Source organism: Musa acuminata, chromosome BXJ3-6 (genome assembly GCF_036884655.1).
Source record: "Musa acuminata AAA Group cultivar baxijiao chromosome BXJ3-6, Cavendish_Baxijiao_AAA, whole genome shotgun sequence".
Taxonomy (NCBI): Eukaryota; Viridiplantae; Streptophyta; class Magnoliopsida; order Zingiberales; family Musaceae; genus Musa; species Musa acuminata.
The window spans coordinates 1,383,295-1,401,318 of NC_088354.1; the positions used below are offsets into that span (position 1 = coordinate 1,383,295).

The 18,024-nt window shown below is 37.5% G+C and overlaps 1 protein-coding gene across 14 annotated transcripts; it reads right to left on the minus strand.

Annotated features, from left to right (window-relative positions):
- Nucleotides 1-42: 42 nt before the first annotated feature.
- LOC135640434 (oligopeptide transporter 5-like) lies at nt 43-17,387 on the minus strand. Of its 14 annotated transcripts, XM_065154855.1 has the most exons (8): nt 16,096-17,380; nt 15,310-15,367; nt 14,955-15,055; nt 14,561-14,623; nt 13,903-13,933; nt 1,251-1,337; nt 993-1,175; nt 43-814 (listed from the first exon to the last, which is right to left on the minus strand). In XM_065154855.1, exons 1-6 carry the CDS (start codon nt 16,286-16,288, stop codon nt 1,313-1,315), a joined length of 471 nt encoding a protein of 156 aa, XP_065010927.1. In that variant the 5' UTR covers nt 16,289-17,380; the 3' UTR covers nt 43-814; nt 993-1,175; nt 1,251-1,312. The 14 variants fall into 14 exon arrangements, 10 of the variants coding, with proteins under 10 accessions (XP_065010927.1, XP_065010933.1, XP_065010923.1 ...); XM_065154861.1 differs by lacking the exon at nt 13,903-13,933 and having other exon boundaries at nt 15,310-15,375; nt 16,096-17,381; XM_065154851.1 differs by lacking the exon at nt 13,903-13,933.
- Between the last annotated feature and the right edge of the window lie 637 nt (nt 17,388-18,024).

Here is an 18,024-nt window from a genome sequence, read left to right on the forward strand (position 1 = left end):
ACAATATGATATTTTTTAAAAAAATATCTTAAAAAAATGAGATTGAACAAGCAATGTATCTATTTTAACAACTGAAACAAGGCAAATTATTTTGTTTTAATAACTGAACCATAAACAATAACATCCTTCCAACAAATTAATGGTAGTCACCAACCGGCTTGATCAAATTTAGTGATCGTCTCAATTCATCACAGGACAACCTTCTACAACAACTCCTGATGCTGTAGGACAATGAGCCAAGGGACAATGATCATCCATCTCCAACCCCCACCAATCAGGTCCATATATACCTCGAGATAACACATAATTATAACAAAAATAGTAACAAAAATGGTCAAAAAAGTTGCTCCGAAATCCAATCCAACTGATAACACATAATTATAATGCGCCCACCATCCTTTAAACTTTCGGAAGACAAAGTAGTTAAATATTAAGCCAACTATGAACCATGACCAAACGTTAATCGAAGTGGCAGGAGGCATGATGGTACCAACACCGAATATACTGGCCAGTTAATTAGTCTTATCCATGTTTTTTCTGGGTATAGACGTGATAACATCCACACTCCCACTGGTGCAAGGAATCCAATAATAATGAAGATAAAGATGATGGAGTACGTACCATGAGGATAGAACATTCTAGTTGGACCTATAACACCCCATGTGACTCCTAATGCAAATGACCTTTTTTCTCAAGAGCATGTCCAAGGACTTCCCTTGGGCAATAATTCTGGATGACATATATTCTTCACTGAGTATAAGAACCACCATCCAACACTGAAGCTAACCAGACATGGTAGTAGACTACCGAGAATCTACATGTAAAGAAAGCATATTGGATGGTAAGTGCAATATAATAATGTTAACGAATTCAAAAACTAGATTTGCAAAGAATATGCCAATATCTGGTAAGTAATTTGTGATGTATCTTAATTTTCAATTCTTTGCATATACCAGCTAGATGAGGATATAACGCAGTGGTCCAGAAAATACCTGTATCAAGAACATTACTTTTGGAGGAATCTTCATGTAATGTGCTAGCTTCAGTTGTACAATGAAAAATTTTGCCGTAATAAGTGCAGTAGAGCCGTATGTTGTGAATGTTATATTTGCAATAGGTTTACCCGATTGCAAGTACCCAATAATGATCTCTAATAAAAGCTTAGTTGAAAATCCCTACAATATAATAATCATTATATTAAGCTGGGTTAAAAGAAAATATTTACAACATTGTCTCAATATTCATCTTACCTGACCGGTCGTAGCTTCCATGACACCTTCTGGAAGCAAAAATAAAACCACCAAGGCACAAGCTAATAGAACTCCCCAATAGCGAAGCTGAAGTTGATCGTTAAATATTTCACATACCAAGATCGAAAATCCCATCATGGAGAAGAGTAGAGAGTAGAACCACCACCGGGGAATAGATTCATAATTTTGTTTCATCAATCTAGCGTGAATATCTTGCATTTGACGCCGATATGAATCGACAAATTGTAGCCATATCGATCTACTTGACACCAGAAGAGAACTATCTAAAGTTATCACTGACAACAAGATTATAACATGCAGGACTAAGGTAATTATTTCAATCATAAAAACAAGAGCACACTAATTGTACCAAAAACAAACATCACAATGAATAATTATTTACAAGATAAAAAGTTACAATTCCTACCTCCCATAGAAGAGAGCAACATGAGAGATTCTTGACGTCAAACTAGCCAAGGTAAAACCATAACTAAGCATAAGGGAAGCACTGAAGTATAATTTCGAATAACTGTTGTATGCTTCTTCGTTGAATGTGAGTGACTTCTCATCTAAAACCCGGGAGACATTGTAAAATTGCCCATGGACATCAAAAATACTTGTTGAAAAAATAGTAAAGCATTTGGCATCATAAGCATTATTCCAATAAGATAATGGTAGCAGAACATAAAGAATGAGAATGAATCCAGCCATCGTGTTGACTACCACAAATGCTGGAAGTGCCAGTGGACTGGCCACGTAGGATGACATGGTTATCCAATCTAGCGCAAAGGACCCGATGCCTAATCCATTGAATCCAGAACCAATTTGCTGCGCAGTTATCGAGTCTTTCCATATCCAACAAACGAATGATAAAGCCGTGATAGAAGGAAAAAGGTAAACAGGAACAATGCTGTAGGTAAAAATTACAACGATGACTATGATCAAGAATTGATATCGTGACAATTTTCCCTTGACTCTTTTCTCCGACTCGTGTAACGCTCTGCGAGTGAAAACAACGAAGACATGTTAAATAAATAAATTAAAAGTCTCCTGTCTTCTGCATTGTTTACAAGAAGAGGCACGCCACCTGTAGAAGGAGACGTCTACTAGAGTCGAAGGCCACCACATATAGGGTGAGTCCACTAGCAACTTCGTGAATATGCCGGCAAACCCATATCCGAGAAACTACACACCATAAGGGCATTTTAAAGCCGTTACTTCTTGACCGAAAGTAAGGAAAGATCAATTGGAATTAACTAACTGACTAACTAAATCATCAGAATTCAGCACCATATTATTACCTTTTCTTTATAAAATAAAGGAATAATAATGATTTTTTTTAATACCAATTTCTCGATACTAGAAGAATAAATCACCTGAATCGATAGCACCAGCAGCATGGCCGGCAGTAATGGGATATCCTTGTGGTAGAAGATCTTAGACATGGATAATATTTCAAAGCCGGCAGAAGCACTTTCCGTGCCAGCCAGCATGGTGGTCACCACATGTTCTTTCAAGTTGAAGGGTCCCGGATTCAACGAGAAACTCCAGTTTGTGTATGGCATCCTCACCACTTTGTTTGGTAGCATATTAGCCATTAGTTTCCCAACGATGAGCACGATGATGTTGATGCAGACTTGTGGTAAATCGAACATTTGCTGTCGGTAAGAAGATAATGTTACAATTACGGACCCGAGGATGCAAATGGGGATTCCGATAAACCATGTTCGGAACGTCAAGACCTACAATGTATTATCATCTGTTGGTGGGACTGTCAACCGAACTTGCTCGATCAGAGAGTCATCCAGAATCGAACCTGAAAGAAGAGGAGAGGGAGGAAGAAATTGAAAAGGAATCTTTTGAATAAAGATGACAGTAAGAAGTCAAAACGAAAGATGTCAGAGCATTTCACCTTCTTCATCGGCCATTTGGTAGGACTCCTATTAGAGAATAAGCTGTATGATGAGCAGATATAAAGGATCAAAGCTTCTCTAAATATAGTGGAAAGGATTAATTGTAAGATGTGGGACTCGGAGGCACCTACTCGGGAACATCATCTTCTTATTGATGGAAAGATGTGGGACTCGGAGGTACCACCATTGGGAGTCGATCGGAATGGGCCAATTCCGACCATGGTGGTACACCCAAAGCTACATGATTCGCATCTGCCTACATCGCCGTCATCACCATCACCCAGGCGATGTGCACCCACCATCACCATCATTAATTGGGTGGTGCGTGACACATCTGCCGCATAAGGATGATGATGCGCCGTTACCCATACTTACCGTCCACACAGCTCCCTTGTTGGGGCGAAGCTGGCATCTAAATTACATAATATATGGCGCTATTCTTGCCACGCTGCCCTGCTCTGCTTACACAGGAAGTAAGCAGAGGGACCACGCAGCCATAGTTGCCATTTCCATTTGGAAATTCAACCCCTCTTCCTGTGCTTCTCTTACAGCTATGTATATGCACACTGCTGTCTTTCTCTCTCTCAATCTGGTCTTTTTCTGTTCTCTCTCTGTGACTAATGAGCTGCTGCTATATATAAAATGAGGGAGGGAGAGAGTAACCGCACCTCCACACCTCGTCCCAACTACTGACTGAACCCCATACCTTACCCTTCCCATTTCTTTTCTCTCAACCCACCATTGATGCCCTTCAATTCATGCCAACTACTCTCTTCCGAAGAAAGAGACAAGTTCCACTGCCATCACTTATTTCCCCTACTTGGGAAAGACACATACATATGTGAAGACACAAGCTGCAGCGGCGTGTTTCTATTTGTTCTTCTTTTGCTTGCTGCCTACTAAGTGATCGAGCCTAGTGACTGGACAAAGGGAGAAACAATTGCATCATCCCTCACCTTCGCGACCATCATAATTGGCCGCCATATAAGGATGGTGGAGTTTATGGCGGTCGTGGTGATCAGGGGGTACGACGCGTAGCGGGACCCGGGGGGAGCGGATGTGGGAGGTGGGGTAAAGCAGCACTGACATGTTCGCCACTCCCCTTCCTTCCTCATGCTCGTCCGTATTCCTTATATTTTTTTCTTTTTCTTTTTGTGTTCCATTCTTTCCGATCATCTCCTGTTTCTGAGCTAACGCACTTTGGACTTTTTTTTGTGATCTTATTCTCCTCAGTAAGTATGCGTATGCGTATGCGAAGAAGCACAATCATAATGTTAATAAAGGTGGCGGAGATGGTTAGCCGGCCGGAGAAGAAGATCGTTGGGCTTGTGTGCATGACCGTGGCCTGAGGCACCCCCTTGCCTAATTATTACCCTCACCCTCGAAGGACACCGTGACGTCGTCGACGCCGCCCCTAGGCACCTTTCTCGCCGTCCCTCCTTCACCCGTGATCCCGTGATCTCTCCCACCTGTGAACGACCGCGCGTGCGCCCTATCCCGCGGCAGCTTTGATCCTTTATATCTGCTCAACATACAACTTACTCTCTCTAATAGGAGTCCTACCAAATGACCGATGAAGAAGGTGATATGCCCCTGACATCTTTCGTTTTGACTTCTTACTATCATCCTTATTCAAAAAATTCTTTTTCAATTTCTTCCTCCCTCTCCTCTTCTTTCAGGTTCGATTCTGGATGACTCTCCGATTGAGCAAGTTCGGTTGACAGTCCCACCAACAGATGATAACATATTGCAGGTCTTGACATTCCGAACATGGGTTCTCGGAATCCCCATTTGCATCCTCGGGTCCGTAATTGCAGCATTATCTTCTTACCGACAGCAAATGTTCAATTTACCACAAGTCTGCATCAACATCATCGTGCTCATCGTTGGGAAACTAATGGCTAATATGCTACCAAACAAAGTGGTGAGGATGCCATACACAAACTGGAGTTTCTCGTTGAATCCAGGACCCTTCAACTTGAAAGAACATGTGGTGACCACCATGCTGGCTGGCACGGAAAGTGCTTCTGTCGGCTTCCAAATATTATCCATGTCCAAGATCTTCTACCACAAGGATATCCCATTACTGTCGGCCATGCTGCTGGTGCTATCGATTCAGGTGATTTCTTCTTCTAGTATCGAGAAATTGATATTAAAAAAAATCATTATTTATTCTTTTATTTTATAAAGAAAAGGTAATAAATAATATGGTTGTTGAATTCTGATGATTTGGTTAGTAAGTTATTCTTCGATGATTTATTTATTCTTCGATGGTCTAGTTAGTTAATTCCAATTGATCTTTCCCTACTTCTGGTCAAGAAGTAATGACTTTAAATGCCTTGTGGTGTGTAGTTTCTCGGATATGGGTTTGCTGGCATATTCACGAAGTTGCTAGTGGACTCGCCCTATATGTGGTGGCCTTCGACTCTAGTAGACCTCTCCTTCTACAGGTTAGGTGGCGTTCCTCTTCTTGTAAACAATGCAAAAGACAATAGACTTTTTAATTTATTTATTTAACATGTCTTCGTTGTTTTCACTGGCAGAACGTTACACGAGCCGGAGAAAAGAGTCAAGAAAAAATTATCACGATATCAGTTCTTGATCATAGTTATCGTTGTAATTTTTACCTACAGCATTGTTCATGTTTACCTTTGTCCCTCTATCACGGCTCTATCGTTCGTTTGTTGGATATGGAAAGACTCGATAACTGCGCAGCAAATTGGTTCTGGGTTCAATGGATTATGCATCAGATCCTTTGCACTGGATTGGATAACCATGTCATCCTACGTGAGCAGTCCATTGGTACTACCTGCATTTGTGGTAGTCAACACGATGGTTGGATTCATTCTCATTCTTTATGTTCTACTACTATTATTTTATTGGAATAATGTTTACAATGCCAAACGCTTTCCTATTTTTTCAACAAGTATTTTTGATGTCCATGGGCAATTTTACAATGTGTCGCGGGTTTTAAATGAGAAGTCACTCACATTCAACGAAGAAGCAAACAACAATTATTCGAAATTATACTTTAGTGCTTCCCTTATGCTTAGTTATGGTTTTACCTTGGCTAGTTTGACGTCAAGCATCTCTCATGTTGCTCTCTTCTATGGGAGGTAGGAACTGTAACTTTTTATCTTGTAAATAAATATTCATTGTAATGTTTGTTTTTGGTACAATTAGTGTGCTCTTGTTTTTATGATTGAAATAATTACCTTAGTCCTGCATGTTATAATCTTGTTGTCAATGAATGCATATGTAAGATATCTTTCTCGTGTCAAAGTCAACCAAAAATAATTTTGATGAGATAGGTCAAATTAGCAAAATATTCGATATATCTGATTTATGCAAAGCCAATAAAAGAAGATTAGATTGGCTCCGGAATACAGTGGCATAACACATGAAATCGGCTAAATTATAAATTCTGAGAAATCTTTTTTATGAAAGAGAGATGCTCGACGTAAAATACCTCGGGAGAAACCAAATACCCCCTTGGGAACCAAAGAGAAATAATTATATAGATGTAAGAACATAAAAAGCCATATCAAAATCAATGAAAACATAGATTTTGAGAAATCATGAATGAAAAAACCGATTGTTGAAAATTGTTCGATTACTTGACACATAAATCTCTAATGAGAGAGAGAGACATGCAGTGGCGTCTCTTATTCACTCTCCCTCATCACTATCACTAATTCCGTCCGAAATAATGACTTATTAAGCTGCTTCAAATATATATATATATATATATATATATAATCATGATATTAATGGATTGATCCTTTTCGGGTGCCAACCCTTTTCTAGAAGTACATCGCTACCTGACCTTGAACACGACTTAGCGATGAGAGAGATGTTTCGAGCGCATCACGATGCAACAATAACAAGATACGAGTCGAGTATATATATTGGTTCCACCACGTCTCCATCCGATACCTATAGTTGGTCCATCACAAGATAAATGAGATAAATGTGAATAATCTTGAGCATCAAACAGTTGATTTCATATCGAACGGTGATGAGATCATCGTAACCTGATTGTTGGTCAATACATCATCTTGAATTTAACCGTCCGACCCTTCATCAAACGAATCCACGAAAACAATCGTCTGTCACGGCGAAGGCACCTACCAGGGCACATCATCTTCTTATCGGTGGAAAGATGTGGGACTCGGAGGTACCACCATTGGGAGTCAGATCGAAATGGGCCAGTTCAACCATGGTCGTACACCCGAAGCTACATGGTTCGCATCTACCTACATCTCGCTGTCATCATCACCCAGGCGATGTGCACCCACCATCACCATCATTAATTGGGTGGTGCGCGACACATCCGTCCCATAACGATGATGATGCGCCATTACCCGCTACTTACTTTGTGGCGAAGCTCGCATCTAGATTACATAATATGTGGCGCTATTCGTGTCATGCTGCCCTGCTCCTTCTCTTCATCCCTGATTAACGTATGCCTATGAACGTATAAATGTACATACACGTCACATCCTTCGAGTATGCTATTATGGACATGGGAACGGAATAGCTATGGCATTTCCATTATGTACATTGGAAGTAAGCAGAGGGACCGCGCAGCAATGGTTGCCATTTCCATTTGGAAATTCAACCCCTCTTCCTGTGCTTCTCTTACAGCTATGTATATGCACACTGCTCTCTCTCTCTCTCTCTCTCTCTACCTGTGCTTCTCTTACAGCTATGCATATAAAAAGAGGGAGGGAGAGAGTAACCGCACCTCCACACCTCGTCCCAACTACTGACTGAACCCCATACCTTACCCTTCCCATCTCTTTTCTCTCAACCCACCATTGATGCCCTTCAATTCATGCCAACCACTCTCTTCTGAAGAAAGAGAGAAGTTCCACTGCCATCACTTACTTCCCCTACTTGGGAAGGACACAAGCTGCAGCGGCGTGTTTATTGTTAGGATCGGAGCGGCACTAAGAGGGGGGGGTGAATTAGTGCAGCGGATTAAAACTTCGGTTTTGGACAAAATCTTTCGTACGTTAAGAACGAAACTTGAGAAATTTAACTTGAAGGCGTATTCTTAAAGTTGCGCAGCAAGAATAATGAGGAACTAAAGCAGTAAGAAGATTTGCAGTAATGTAAATGACAATAATAAAAAGCAAACCAGAGATTACGCCGATTTTTAGAGTGGTTCGGTCAAATGACCTACTCCACTTGCGAGGCCCCTCTTCGATGAGGCTCCCACCTTCCACTAGCAAGTCTTTTGAAATGGAAGGGTAAACACCCCTCTTACAACCTTTTACAAGCAGCTCAACCTCTTACAAATTTTCAATAAGAAAGGAGGAGGAGAACTCTCTAGCAAATTGAAAACAAGACTTGCTAAGACTTTCTAAGACTTTTCTCTCAATCAAAAATGCTTCTAAAAAGTTGTAACCTCAGCTGAGATTTGAGGGGTATTTATAGGCCTCAAGAGGATTCAAATTTTGGGCTCCAAAATTTGAATTTTCTTAGGGTTCCTGGTGCTGGAGGTGCCACCGCCCAGCGCTCGGGTGCTGGACGATGCAACCGCCCAGCCAAGGAGGTGTCACCGCCCAGCTCTCGGGTGCTGGGCGGTGCCACCGCCTATAGTGTTTTCAGCCCGACTACAGTGTTTTCAGCCACTAGTTGGGCTTCAATCTTGGCTCTCTAGTTCGCTGGTTTAGCTTAATTTTTAGCCTAAACCAACTCTGACTTTGGGCCCAGTTGGCCCCTAACCAGGATATAGGATTATCTCTTAATCCTAATCCTAATTACAAGTGAACTACATAACAAAATCACATCCTAAGCAAGCTTTCAACCGCGAACGTCGAGTCTTGTTTCGGCGAGCTTTCCGACGAACTTCTTCCGACGGACTCCCATCAAGCTCCCGATCTTGTGATGACTTTAACGAGTAGCCGAGCCTTCTTGGTGATCTCCGTGAACCTCCGACGATCTCTTCGGCGAACTTCCGATAGGTTCCCGATTTCTTCTCGGTTGGTTCCGGCAGCATCTCCGACGATTCTTCGGACTCTTAAACGTCCATCGATCTTGACTCCGGTATTCTTGCTTTGTGTTTTCTGGTTATCGTAGTTAATCCTGCACACTTAACTCAATAATATGGATTAGATCAATTAACCCATCAATTGATTTCATCATCAAAATCGGAGATTCAACATTTATTACCCTCACCCTCGAAGCACCACACCGCCCCCATCTATGCGAAGGTGGACCTCCGCAGCTCCCCCAGTTGCCGGTTCTGTCTATAAAATGGTTCTCATGGTAAACACCGAGTGCGAGTTATCGACTGTGTGATGGCTAAGTGTTTGATATTATTTATTTTTATACTAATTATGGTGCTTATTTTTATAATGACAGTTTATGGAAGAATGACTAGAGAAGAAGAGTGTTGTCTGCGTCATCTTAGTTCCTGCCTAGACTAATAGTACTATGTAGTTTATTATTGTAATCCTGCTCATATTTTTATTTATCTATCTTTATTTAGTGGATGTGTGATTAAGTATTAGGAATGTGCTTTAATTTTGTAAGTGGATACTATGAATGGAATGAAATGAGGAGGTTAAATCTGTGTTATGGTAAAACTTTTCTTTCTCAGTTATTTCTTTATGCACAATATATATATTTTTTGTTTTTTTATTTTTTGTTTTTTTTGCTTCTTTCTTTGGTTTTTCAGGTTTGATTCGATCACCTGGGCGGGCACAATGCCAGCCATCGGAAGCCTAGCAGCGGCGTCGAGGAAGCCTCGGCCTCGGGGCTCTTCCACGGCAAGCGCAAGCGCCACTGCGGCGGCCTCCGACGGCGGCAGGGTGCACCGGTGTTCGGTGTGCCTGAAGACGTTTCCGTTGGGGCAAGCGCTGGGGGGCACAAGAGGTACCACAACGACGGGAGCGTCGGCAGCGGCAGTACCTCGGCGACGATGACGTCGTCGGAGGCGACGAGCTTGAGGCATAGGGCGTTCTATGAATCATAGAAGTTCACCAAAATTCTTTGCAATTTTCAGACAGATACACCTTTTTTTTATGCTTGTCAGACAACGAAAGTTACTGAAGGATTAAGGAACAAGAGATGAAATATAATTGAATGTTATTGGAGGAATGTAAATTTATAAGAGAAACAGAATCTAATGATTTTTTGAATTGAGTGAAACTGAGGTTACATTTTTTATAATAGGACTCAAAAATAGTCCAATGCTATTTAAAAATATTGTAATTCAAGTATCCAATTTTTTAATTAAAACTTAGAAAGAAAATTTCTAATAATTTACAAGTGATTTTTGGCCTAAGTGATTGTAAATTCTTTTCAAATTAGTCGAAAAGGACTAAAATCAGTGAAAATATCGATTTTGAAAGTTTAAAATATCTATTTTAAAATTTGAAATAGAAAAAGTGATTGTTCAAGCCTTTATAAAATGTTTTTAAGGTTTTATTAAATCCTGGATCGTTTTGAAATAGTTGACTGAATTGGCATTTTTTTTTAATGAAGAAATATTGTTTGTAAATGAGAACCAAAAACAATGTAACTCAACTCCTTTGGAAAACATACGACGATAATATTCACTAGTTTTTGGCCTAAAGTAATTGTAAATTCACTTTAAATATCAAATTTAAAAAAAAGGTACAAATTGAGCTTTTCAAAGATTTAAAAAATTAATAACCATATGTTTTAAAAAATTATTACATTAAACAATGTATAAGACACTCAAACATGTAGTCGAACCTTACATCAATTAATATTGCAACAATGCATTAACCATTAGGTTGTCTCAACAATGACATAAAAATTCTTATTTTAAAATATTAAAAATAAAAAATGATCATTTGGGTCTTATATATTATTTCCAAGTTTTTTTCGAAATTTTGGATATTTCTAAAATAGTTAGACCTAAATTACACTATTTTTGAATAAAAACCTAAAAATTTGAAAACAGTGTAACTTTGTCTCAAAAAAAAAATATTTCAAAACTTTAGAAAACGTTCTTTAATAACATATAAGTGATTTTCGTACAAAATAGTTGTAAATTCATGTTATATTGGTCCAAATTGAAAAAATGACTCTTGGCCCTTTTAAAAGCTTAAAAATATGTGAAATACTTATTTGATGATTTAGGCCTTTGTAAATAGTTTTTTATGTTCTTAAAAATTAGAAAATAAAAAAGAGTTAGACCTGACTTTTACTCTTTTTGAACAAGGTTATCCTATATTTAAATAGGACTAAAATACTCTGTTGAGGTCTATCCTATAGAAGTACTCAAATTGGATCAAATAAAAGTACAATGAACTTTATTTGAAATCGGACTTTAATGAACTGCTTTAACGGTTAAAATAAATATTCATACCTATTTTAAAGGCTTTTTGGATGGGGTTAAATTGTTTTCTAGTCTTCGTAGTCTTTTTGAATGACATTAAATGTTTTTTTTAAAATAGGATTAAAAAAAATGCAACCCTAGATTTAAAAAATGTAACTCGAGTCTCCAAAATTTTATTTTTATTATTTTATAAAAACTTTTTCAATAAAATTTAAGTGAATTTATACCCGACATAGTTTAAATTTACTTCAAATTTTATAAAAATAAAAAAAAATGATATAAATTCAACCATTTAAGGGTTGAAATCAGTGAAAATGCCTATTTGAATGACTTAGAAATAGGAAAAAAATACATATAGGCCTTTGTAAGTCATTTAAAAGGAATTCTAAAATTTCATAAAATATAGAAATAGTGAGATCTGAGTTATAAAATTTTTGAATTGAGTCGCACTATTTTTGAACTCAATAATAAAAACAATGCAATCATATTCAAAAATCGTGTAAATCAAATCTCAAAAATAATATAAGCAAGGACTTCAAAATTATTTTCTCAAAACATTAATCTCATGATATTCATTTTTTGTGACCCAAAGTGGTTATTAATTCACGTTAAATTGGACAAAATTTTAAAATGAGATAAATTCAATATTTTAAGGCTAAAAATCGTGGAAACATCCATTTTAAAAGCTTAAGAACCAAAAGTGGCCATTTAGACCTTCCTACATTATTTCCATAGTTTCCTAAAACTTCAAAAAAAATAAAAGAAAACTAGCACCTAAGTTATGTTCTTTTTTAATGGGATTATACTATTTTTTAATAAAGTTAAAAATTGTGTAATTTTGTCCAAAAAGAGGTCATTTGGGCCTTTGTATATCATTTCTAAGGATTTCTGAGATTTTAATAATTTTTTTTAAAATGTGATATCTGAGTTATATTTATTTAAAGTGAGATTACACCATTTTTTTAATAGGACTAAAAAATAATGTGACCTTGTTCATTTTAAAACAACATAAGATAGGTCTCCAAAAAATTTTCTCTCAACTTCGAAAAATCTTCTCTAACAATATTTATATGTTTTTTTTGCTCAAAGTGGTTATAAATTCATGTTGAATTAGCCAAAATTAAATAAATACACAAATTAAACCTTTTAAGGATCGAAATCAGTGAAAATACCAATGTTAAAGACTTATCTTAATTACACTTTATTTATTAGGATTATACTATTTTAGAATAGGTTTCCAAAAACAATATACCTTGTTTGAAAACTATGTAACTAAAAAAACATTCTCTAATAATATACAAGTGGTTTTGGGGTAAAGTGGTTGAAAATTCATCATAAATTGGCCAAATTTATAAAATTAACACAGATTCATCATTTTAAGGGTAAAAAATAGAAAAAATCATTTAAGTCTGTGTAAGTCATTGCCAAAGTATCTTGGAAATTTGATAGTTTTTGAGAAAAGTGGATCATGAGTTATTCTTTTTTAATAAGATTATACTGTTTTTAATATGACTCCAGAAATAATATAACTCTTAGTCTCGAAAATAATTTTTTAATAGAACTTCAGAAAAATAATATTTAACTGGTTTTTTAGATCAAGGTGGTTGTAAATTCACCTTAAACTAGGTTAATTTAGATAATGACAAATTCAATCTTTTAAGGGCTTTAATAAGTGAAAATACCTATTTTAAAGACTAAAATTAGAAACATAGGTATTTGTGCTTATAATTTTTTTAAATTTCCTAAAAAAAATTTAATGGGGTTAAATTTTCTTTAATAGGAACCTAAAGATAGTATAATCTCATTCAAAAATAGTATGATCCAGGTTTTAAAAGGATAAAAATTCAGAAAACCTTTTAAGATAATATTCAAGTGATTTTTTGGCCGAAGTAGTTGTAAATTTAACTTAAATTTGATAAAATTAGATAAACAAAACAAATTCAAAATTTAAAGGAATCAAATTATGAAAACACCTATTTTGATACCTTAAGAAAATGATGATCATTTAGAACTATGTTAGTCATTTCAAAGTTATTCTAAATATTTGATAATTTTTAGAAAAAGTGAAACCTAAGTTTCCTTTTTTTTTTCAAACTTCAAAAACCCTTCTCTCATGATATTTAATAAGTTTTTGTTCCAAAACAATTATAAATTCACTGAGTAAGAAAATTTGCTTAAGCGTAATCATCAACTTGTTCCTCAAGAGAGGTGGGCAAAGCTGATACGAAATTTGAATGGAAATTAAAGGCTGAAAATGTACTATAAAATTTAAGTCCCAAAGAAAGACATGGGCATTCTAATGAATGTAGATAAACGATGAAGTTGTCTTGATAAAAACTATTAGAGGTAGAAGAAACTATGATCTATGCCATGAATAAATTCTATAAAGGTGAAAATTTGGGTTTGTAAGGATACATACCATTCAATTATACGAGTGTTGGTCCAGCAGGCTGAAATCCACAACAAAAGCGGTATATTATGCAAAAAAAAAAAAAAGAAACACTTGCATACTTCAAAATATTAAATTAAATTAAAGTTAATAATATCACCTGGTGTGGCTTGGTATGAGCGGTATTTACCAATTTCATAACCTACTAGTACTTGGACCAGAGTAAACCGGATGGTATGTGTGGTACATGGCTTGTACCACCCAATATAGCTGGCATAGGATGACACTAACCTTTTTTCTTTTTTTTTCTTCAGATCTTTTTTTGAAACTCGATATGTCTCGGTCCAGTAACCAAAATTAAAACAAAACCTTTTGATTTGAAGTATCTAAACTTCTAAAACAATTGTTTCTTAAAGCCATCTTTTGCTATTTGTATGAAACATCAAATGAAACATGAATGGTAGAAAAACAAAGTCCAAAAGGAAAACATGAAAAGTGACTTTGTAAAGATCAAATGTCAAGAAATGACCCAAAAAGAAAGTTAAATCAGTGAAGTAGTATTTGATAGTTTCCGTTGTCTCTAGAAGTTTCAAGTTTGCCCACCACTGACCATGATGACTAAAAAGAACATGTTGAGGCATAAACAAATGAGGTGCTATTACACTTAACAGGAAATGTATGAGCTTACTTGTGTTAACTTCATCACCCCCCCCCAAATGGACAAACCTGAACTTGAAAACCTTAGTGAAATCTGAAACATTAATCAGGAATTAGTCATTCATCTAACAACCATCATGAAAGATAATCTAACTTGCTTTTCTAAACTAAAAATAACATGAACTTTGAGAATAAATTCTTAGAAAAGAAGTCACATCAAAAGTATCAATTCACTGTATTGTATTCATCCAATATTATCAATTGCAGATATGATCAAACTCTGCTGTTAATCTTGTAGAAAGTTCTGGCTTTATTTGTCAGGTGCCTCTGGGAACCTGATTATTATGTGTGGCTAGTCTTGTTAACATCTAAATCACTGAAACCGTATTGTATTAGATGCAAACAGCAAGAAGAAGAAAATTTACCAGAAAGAATTCCTTCAATTACTTTGAATGTGAACTCTTTACTGACATCAAGTGGTTCTTGGCATTCAGCTGAGGGCCACAAATCAGGATAGCCCACACCCCTACAAAAGATAATTTATAGAGTTTTATCTGGGTTGTGTAATCACTCCCAACCCAATTCACAGAGAAAAATCAAATAAATTGAAAAAGAATATTGCATTGCAGAAAAGAAGACATCTTTGGAGATGCAGGCTATGATCACCAAGAGCAGTATGAGTTACTATAATAACAACATGATTTCTTTTAGTTAAAAATTCAAGAATTTTTAAATCCATACTACAAAATAAGAGCTAAAAGGCCTTTGGACTTTATCTACCATGAGAGAGCATGGCCGGGCACATCAATCTCAGCCAACACGTTTACTCCCCTTCTTTCTGCATACCTGAAAATATTCTTGTTTAGAAGTACAAAAAGATTCAGTCATGAAGAAACTAAGAAGCACCATAAAACTCATACTGATATATAAATTACAGGTATACACATATGAACCATTTAAAAACATACACAAGTGCAGATGATAATTTATGCATGTGAGGCATCATACAGGAGCTTTTGTCCCCAATTCTTGTCACCAGAATGTATATTCTTAGGGGTTTGTTCAATGTTCATCAGAGCAGAGGGTCATATGTGCCACTAATATATGTGCATGACCACAGAGAAGAAGTAGGCCTGCTTAGCATGTAATTAAAACTTAAGTATATTTTAAGAAGTCTGATCATATGTGCCACTGATAAATGTGCATGAGGGGATGATGCAGAGACACTGACAACAGTAGTGTGATGGAGATTATATGGGTCATACATTGCAAGAAAAAATATTTCAACTGATGAAAGGAAACTAGACATCACATAAGAAAAAATAATTACTTTCTTCTTAGTTCAGATGTCTGTTACACTCAAATATATCTGTATGCAAACTTTTTGTCCTAAAAAGTCATATGCCTGTAATGATCTAGGTATAACCCTAGCATATTCACCATCTCTTGTTGAGAGCTAGGTACAGATGGCTGGTTAATGATCAGATCTAGGCCAGTGTGACAATCTCCAAGAACAAACATACCACAACCTTGAAAAGGATGCTTAAGTAGCCATTCATTGCTTACTGTGCGATTTCAAGAGCATCAGCCTTAGTATCTCGCTCAGAGTAGGAGTATGCACCAGCCCACAGTCTTGGATATGATGGTATCTCCAAGGGGAAGGATTGCTTATCCACCGCGCGGCTCGCCCGCGCCAGCCTTTGCCGCCACCGCCCTGCCCCCCTGCCCCCCGCGAGGACGTGTAATCCCCGGATGCCATTCGATTAGATTAGTATTAAAGATAGTAATTAGTGTGATGGGAGAGAGGCTCGTACGTCGCCACCGCTCGGCAGCCGGGTCCCCACGCTTGTAGCGTCGTTCACGGGTGGGAGGGGAGACCTGCGGGGTCCCCACGCCTTGTTGCGTCGTTCACGGGTGGGAGGGATCATCACGGGACCTGCGGGGTCTCCACGCCTTGTAGCGTCGTTCACGGGTGGGAGGAATCATCACGGGACCCGCGCGGTCATTCACGGGTGGTGGCAGGGATTACGGGCGAAGGAGGGACGGCGAGAAAGGTGCCGAGAGGCGGCGCCGATGTCACGGTGTCCTCCTTCTCCGGCCCGCTAATCATCTCCGCCACCTTTATTAACATAATGATTGTGCTTCTTCGCATACACATACGCATACTTACTGAGGAGAATAAGATCACAAAAGGATGTCCAAAGTGCGTTAACTCAGAAACAGGAGATGATCGGAAAGAATGGAACACAAAAAGAAAAAGAAAAAAAAGAGAAGGAATACGGACGAGCATGAGGAAGGAAGGGGAGTGGCGGACATGGCAGCGCTGCTGTACCCCACCTCCCACATCTGCTCCCCCCGGGTCCCGCTACGCGTCGTACCCCCTGATCACCACGACCGCCATAAACTCCACCATCCTTATATGGCGGCCAATTTCTCCCTCTGTCCTCCCACTAGGCTCGATCACTTAGTATGCAGCAAGCAAGAGAAGAAGAAACAGAAACACGCCGCTGCAGCTTGTGTCTTTCCCAAGTAGGGGAAATAAGTGATGGCAGTGGAACTTCTCTCTTTCTTCGGAAAAGAGTGGTTGGCATGAATTGAAGGGCATCAATGGTGCTGCAAAAGAAGAACAAACAGAAACACGCCGCTGCAGCCTGTGTCTTCACATATGTATGTGTCTTTCCCAAGGAGGGGAAGTGATGGCAGTGGAACTTCTCTCTTTCTTCAGAAGAGAGTGGTTGGCATGAATTGAAGGGCATCAATGGTCGGTTGAGAGAAAAGAGATGGGAAGGGTAAGGTATGGGTTCAGTCAGTAGTTGGGACGAGGTGTGGAGGTGCGGTTACTCTCTCCCTCCCTCTTTTTATATGCATAGCTGTAAGAGAAGCACAGGTAGAGAGAGAGAGAGAGAGAGAGAGCAGTGTGCATATATATACATAGCTGTAAGAGAAGCACAGGAAGAGGGGTTGAATCTCCAAATGGAAATGGCAACTATGGCTTATATTATTTTTAAAGTTTTGAGAAAATAATTTTGAAGTCCTTGCTTATATTATTTTTGAGATTTGATTTACACTATTTTTTAATATGATTGCATTGTTTTTATTATCGAGTTCAAAAATAGTGCGACTCAATTCAAAAATTTTATAACTCAGATCTCACTATTTCTATATTTTATGAAATTTTAGAATTCCTTTTAAATGACTTACAAAGGTCTATATGTATTTTTTTTCCTATTTCTAAGTCATTCAAATAGGCATTTTCACTGATTTCAACCCTTAAATGGTTGAATTTATATCATTTTTTTTATTTTTATAAAATTTGAAGTAAATTTAAACTATGTTGGGTATAAAATCACTTCAATTTTATTGAAAAAGTTTTTATAAAATAATAAAAATAAAATTTTGGAGACTCGAGTTACATTTTTTAAATCTAGGGTTGCATTGTTTTTAATCCTATTTTAGAAAAGCATTTAATGTCATTCAAAAAGACTATGAAGACTA

What these genes read in the sequence shown, in the direction of transcription:
- LOC135640434 (XM_065154850.1), bottom strand. Translation starts at nt 16,288, where the DNA reads ATGGCATCCGGGGATTACACGTCCTCGCGGGGGGCAGGGGGGCAGGGC. An exon ending in GATGCTCTTGAAATCGCACA is followed by an intron (nt 15,368 to 16,095) that starts GTAAGCAATGAA and finishes TCAGGTATGCAG; the next exon opens with AAAGAAGGGGAGTAAACGTG. An exon ending in AATTGAAGGAATTCTTTCTG is followed by an intron (nt 14,624 to 14,954) that starts GTAAATTTTCTT and finishes TTAATGTTTCAG; the next exon opens with ATTTCACTAAGGTTTTCAAG.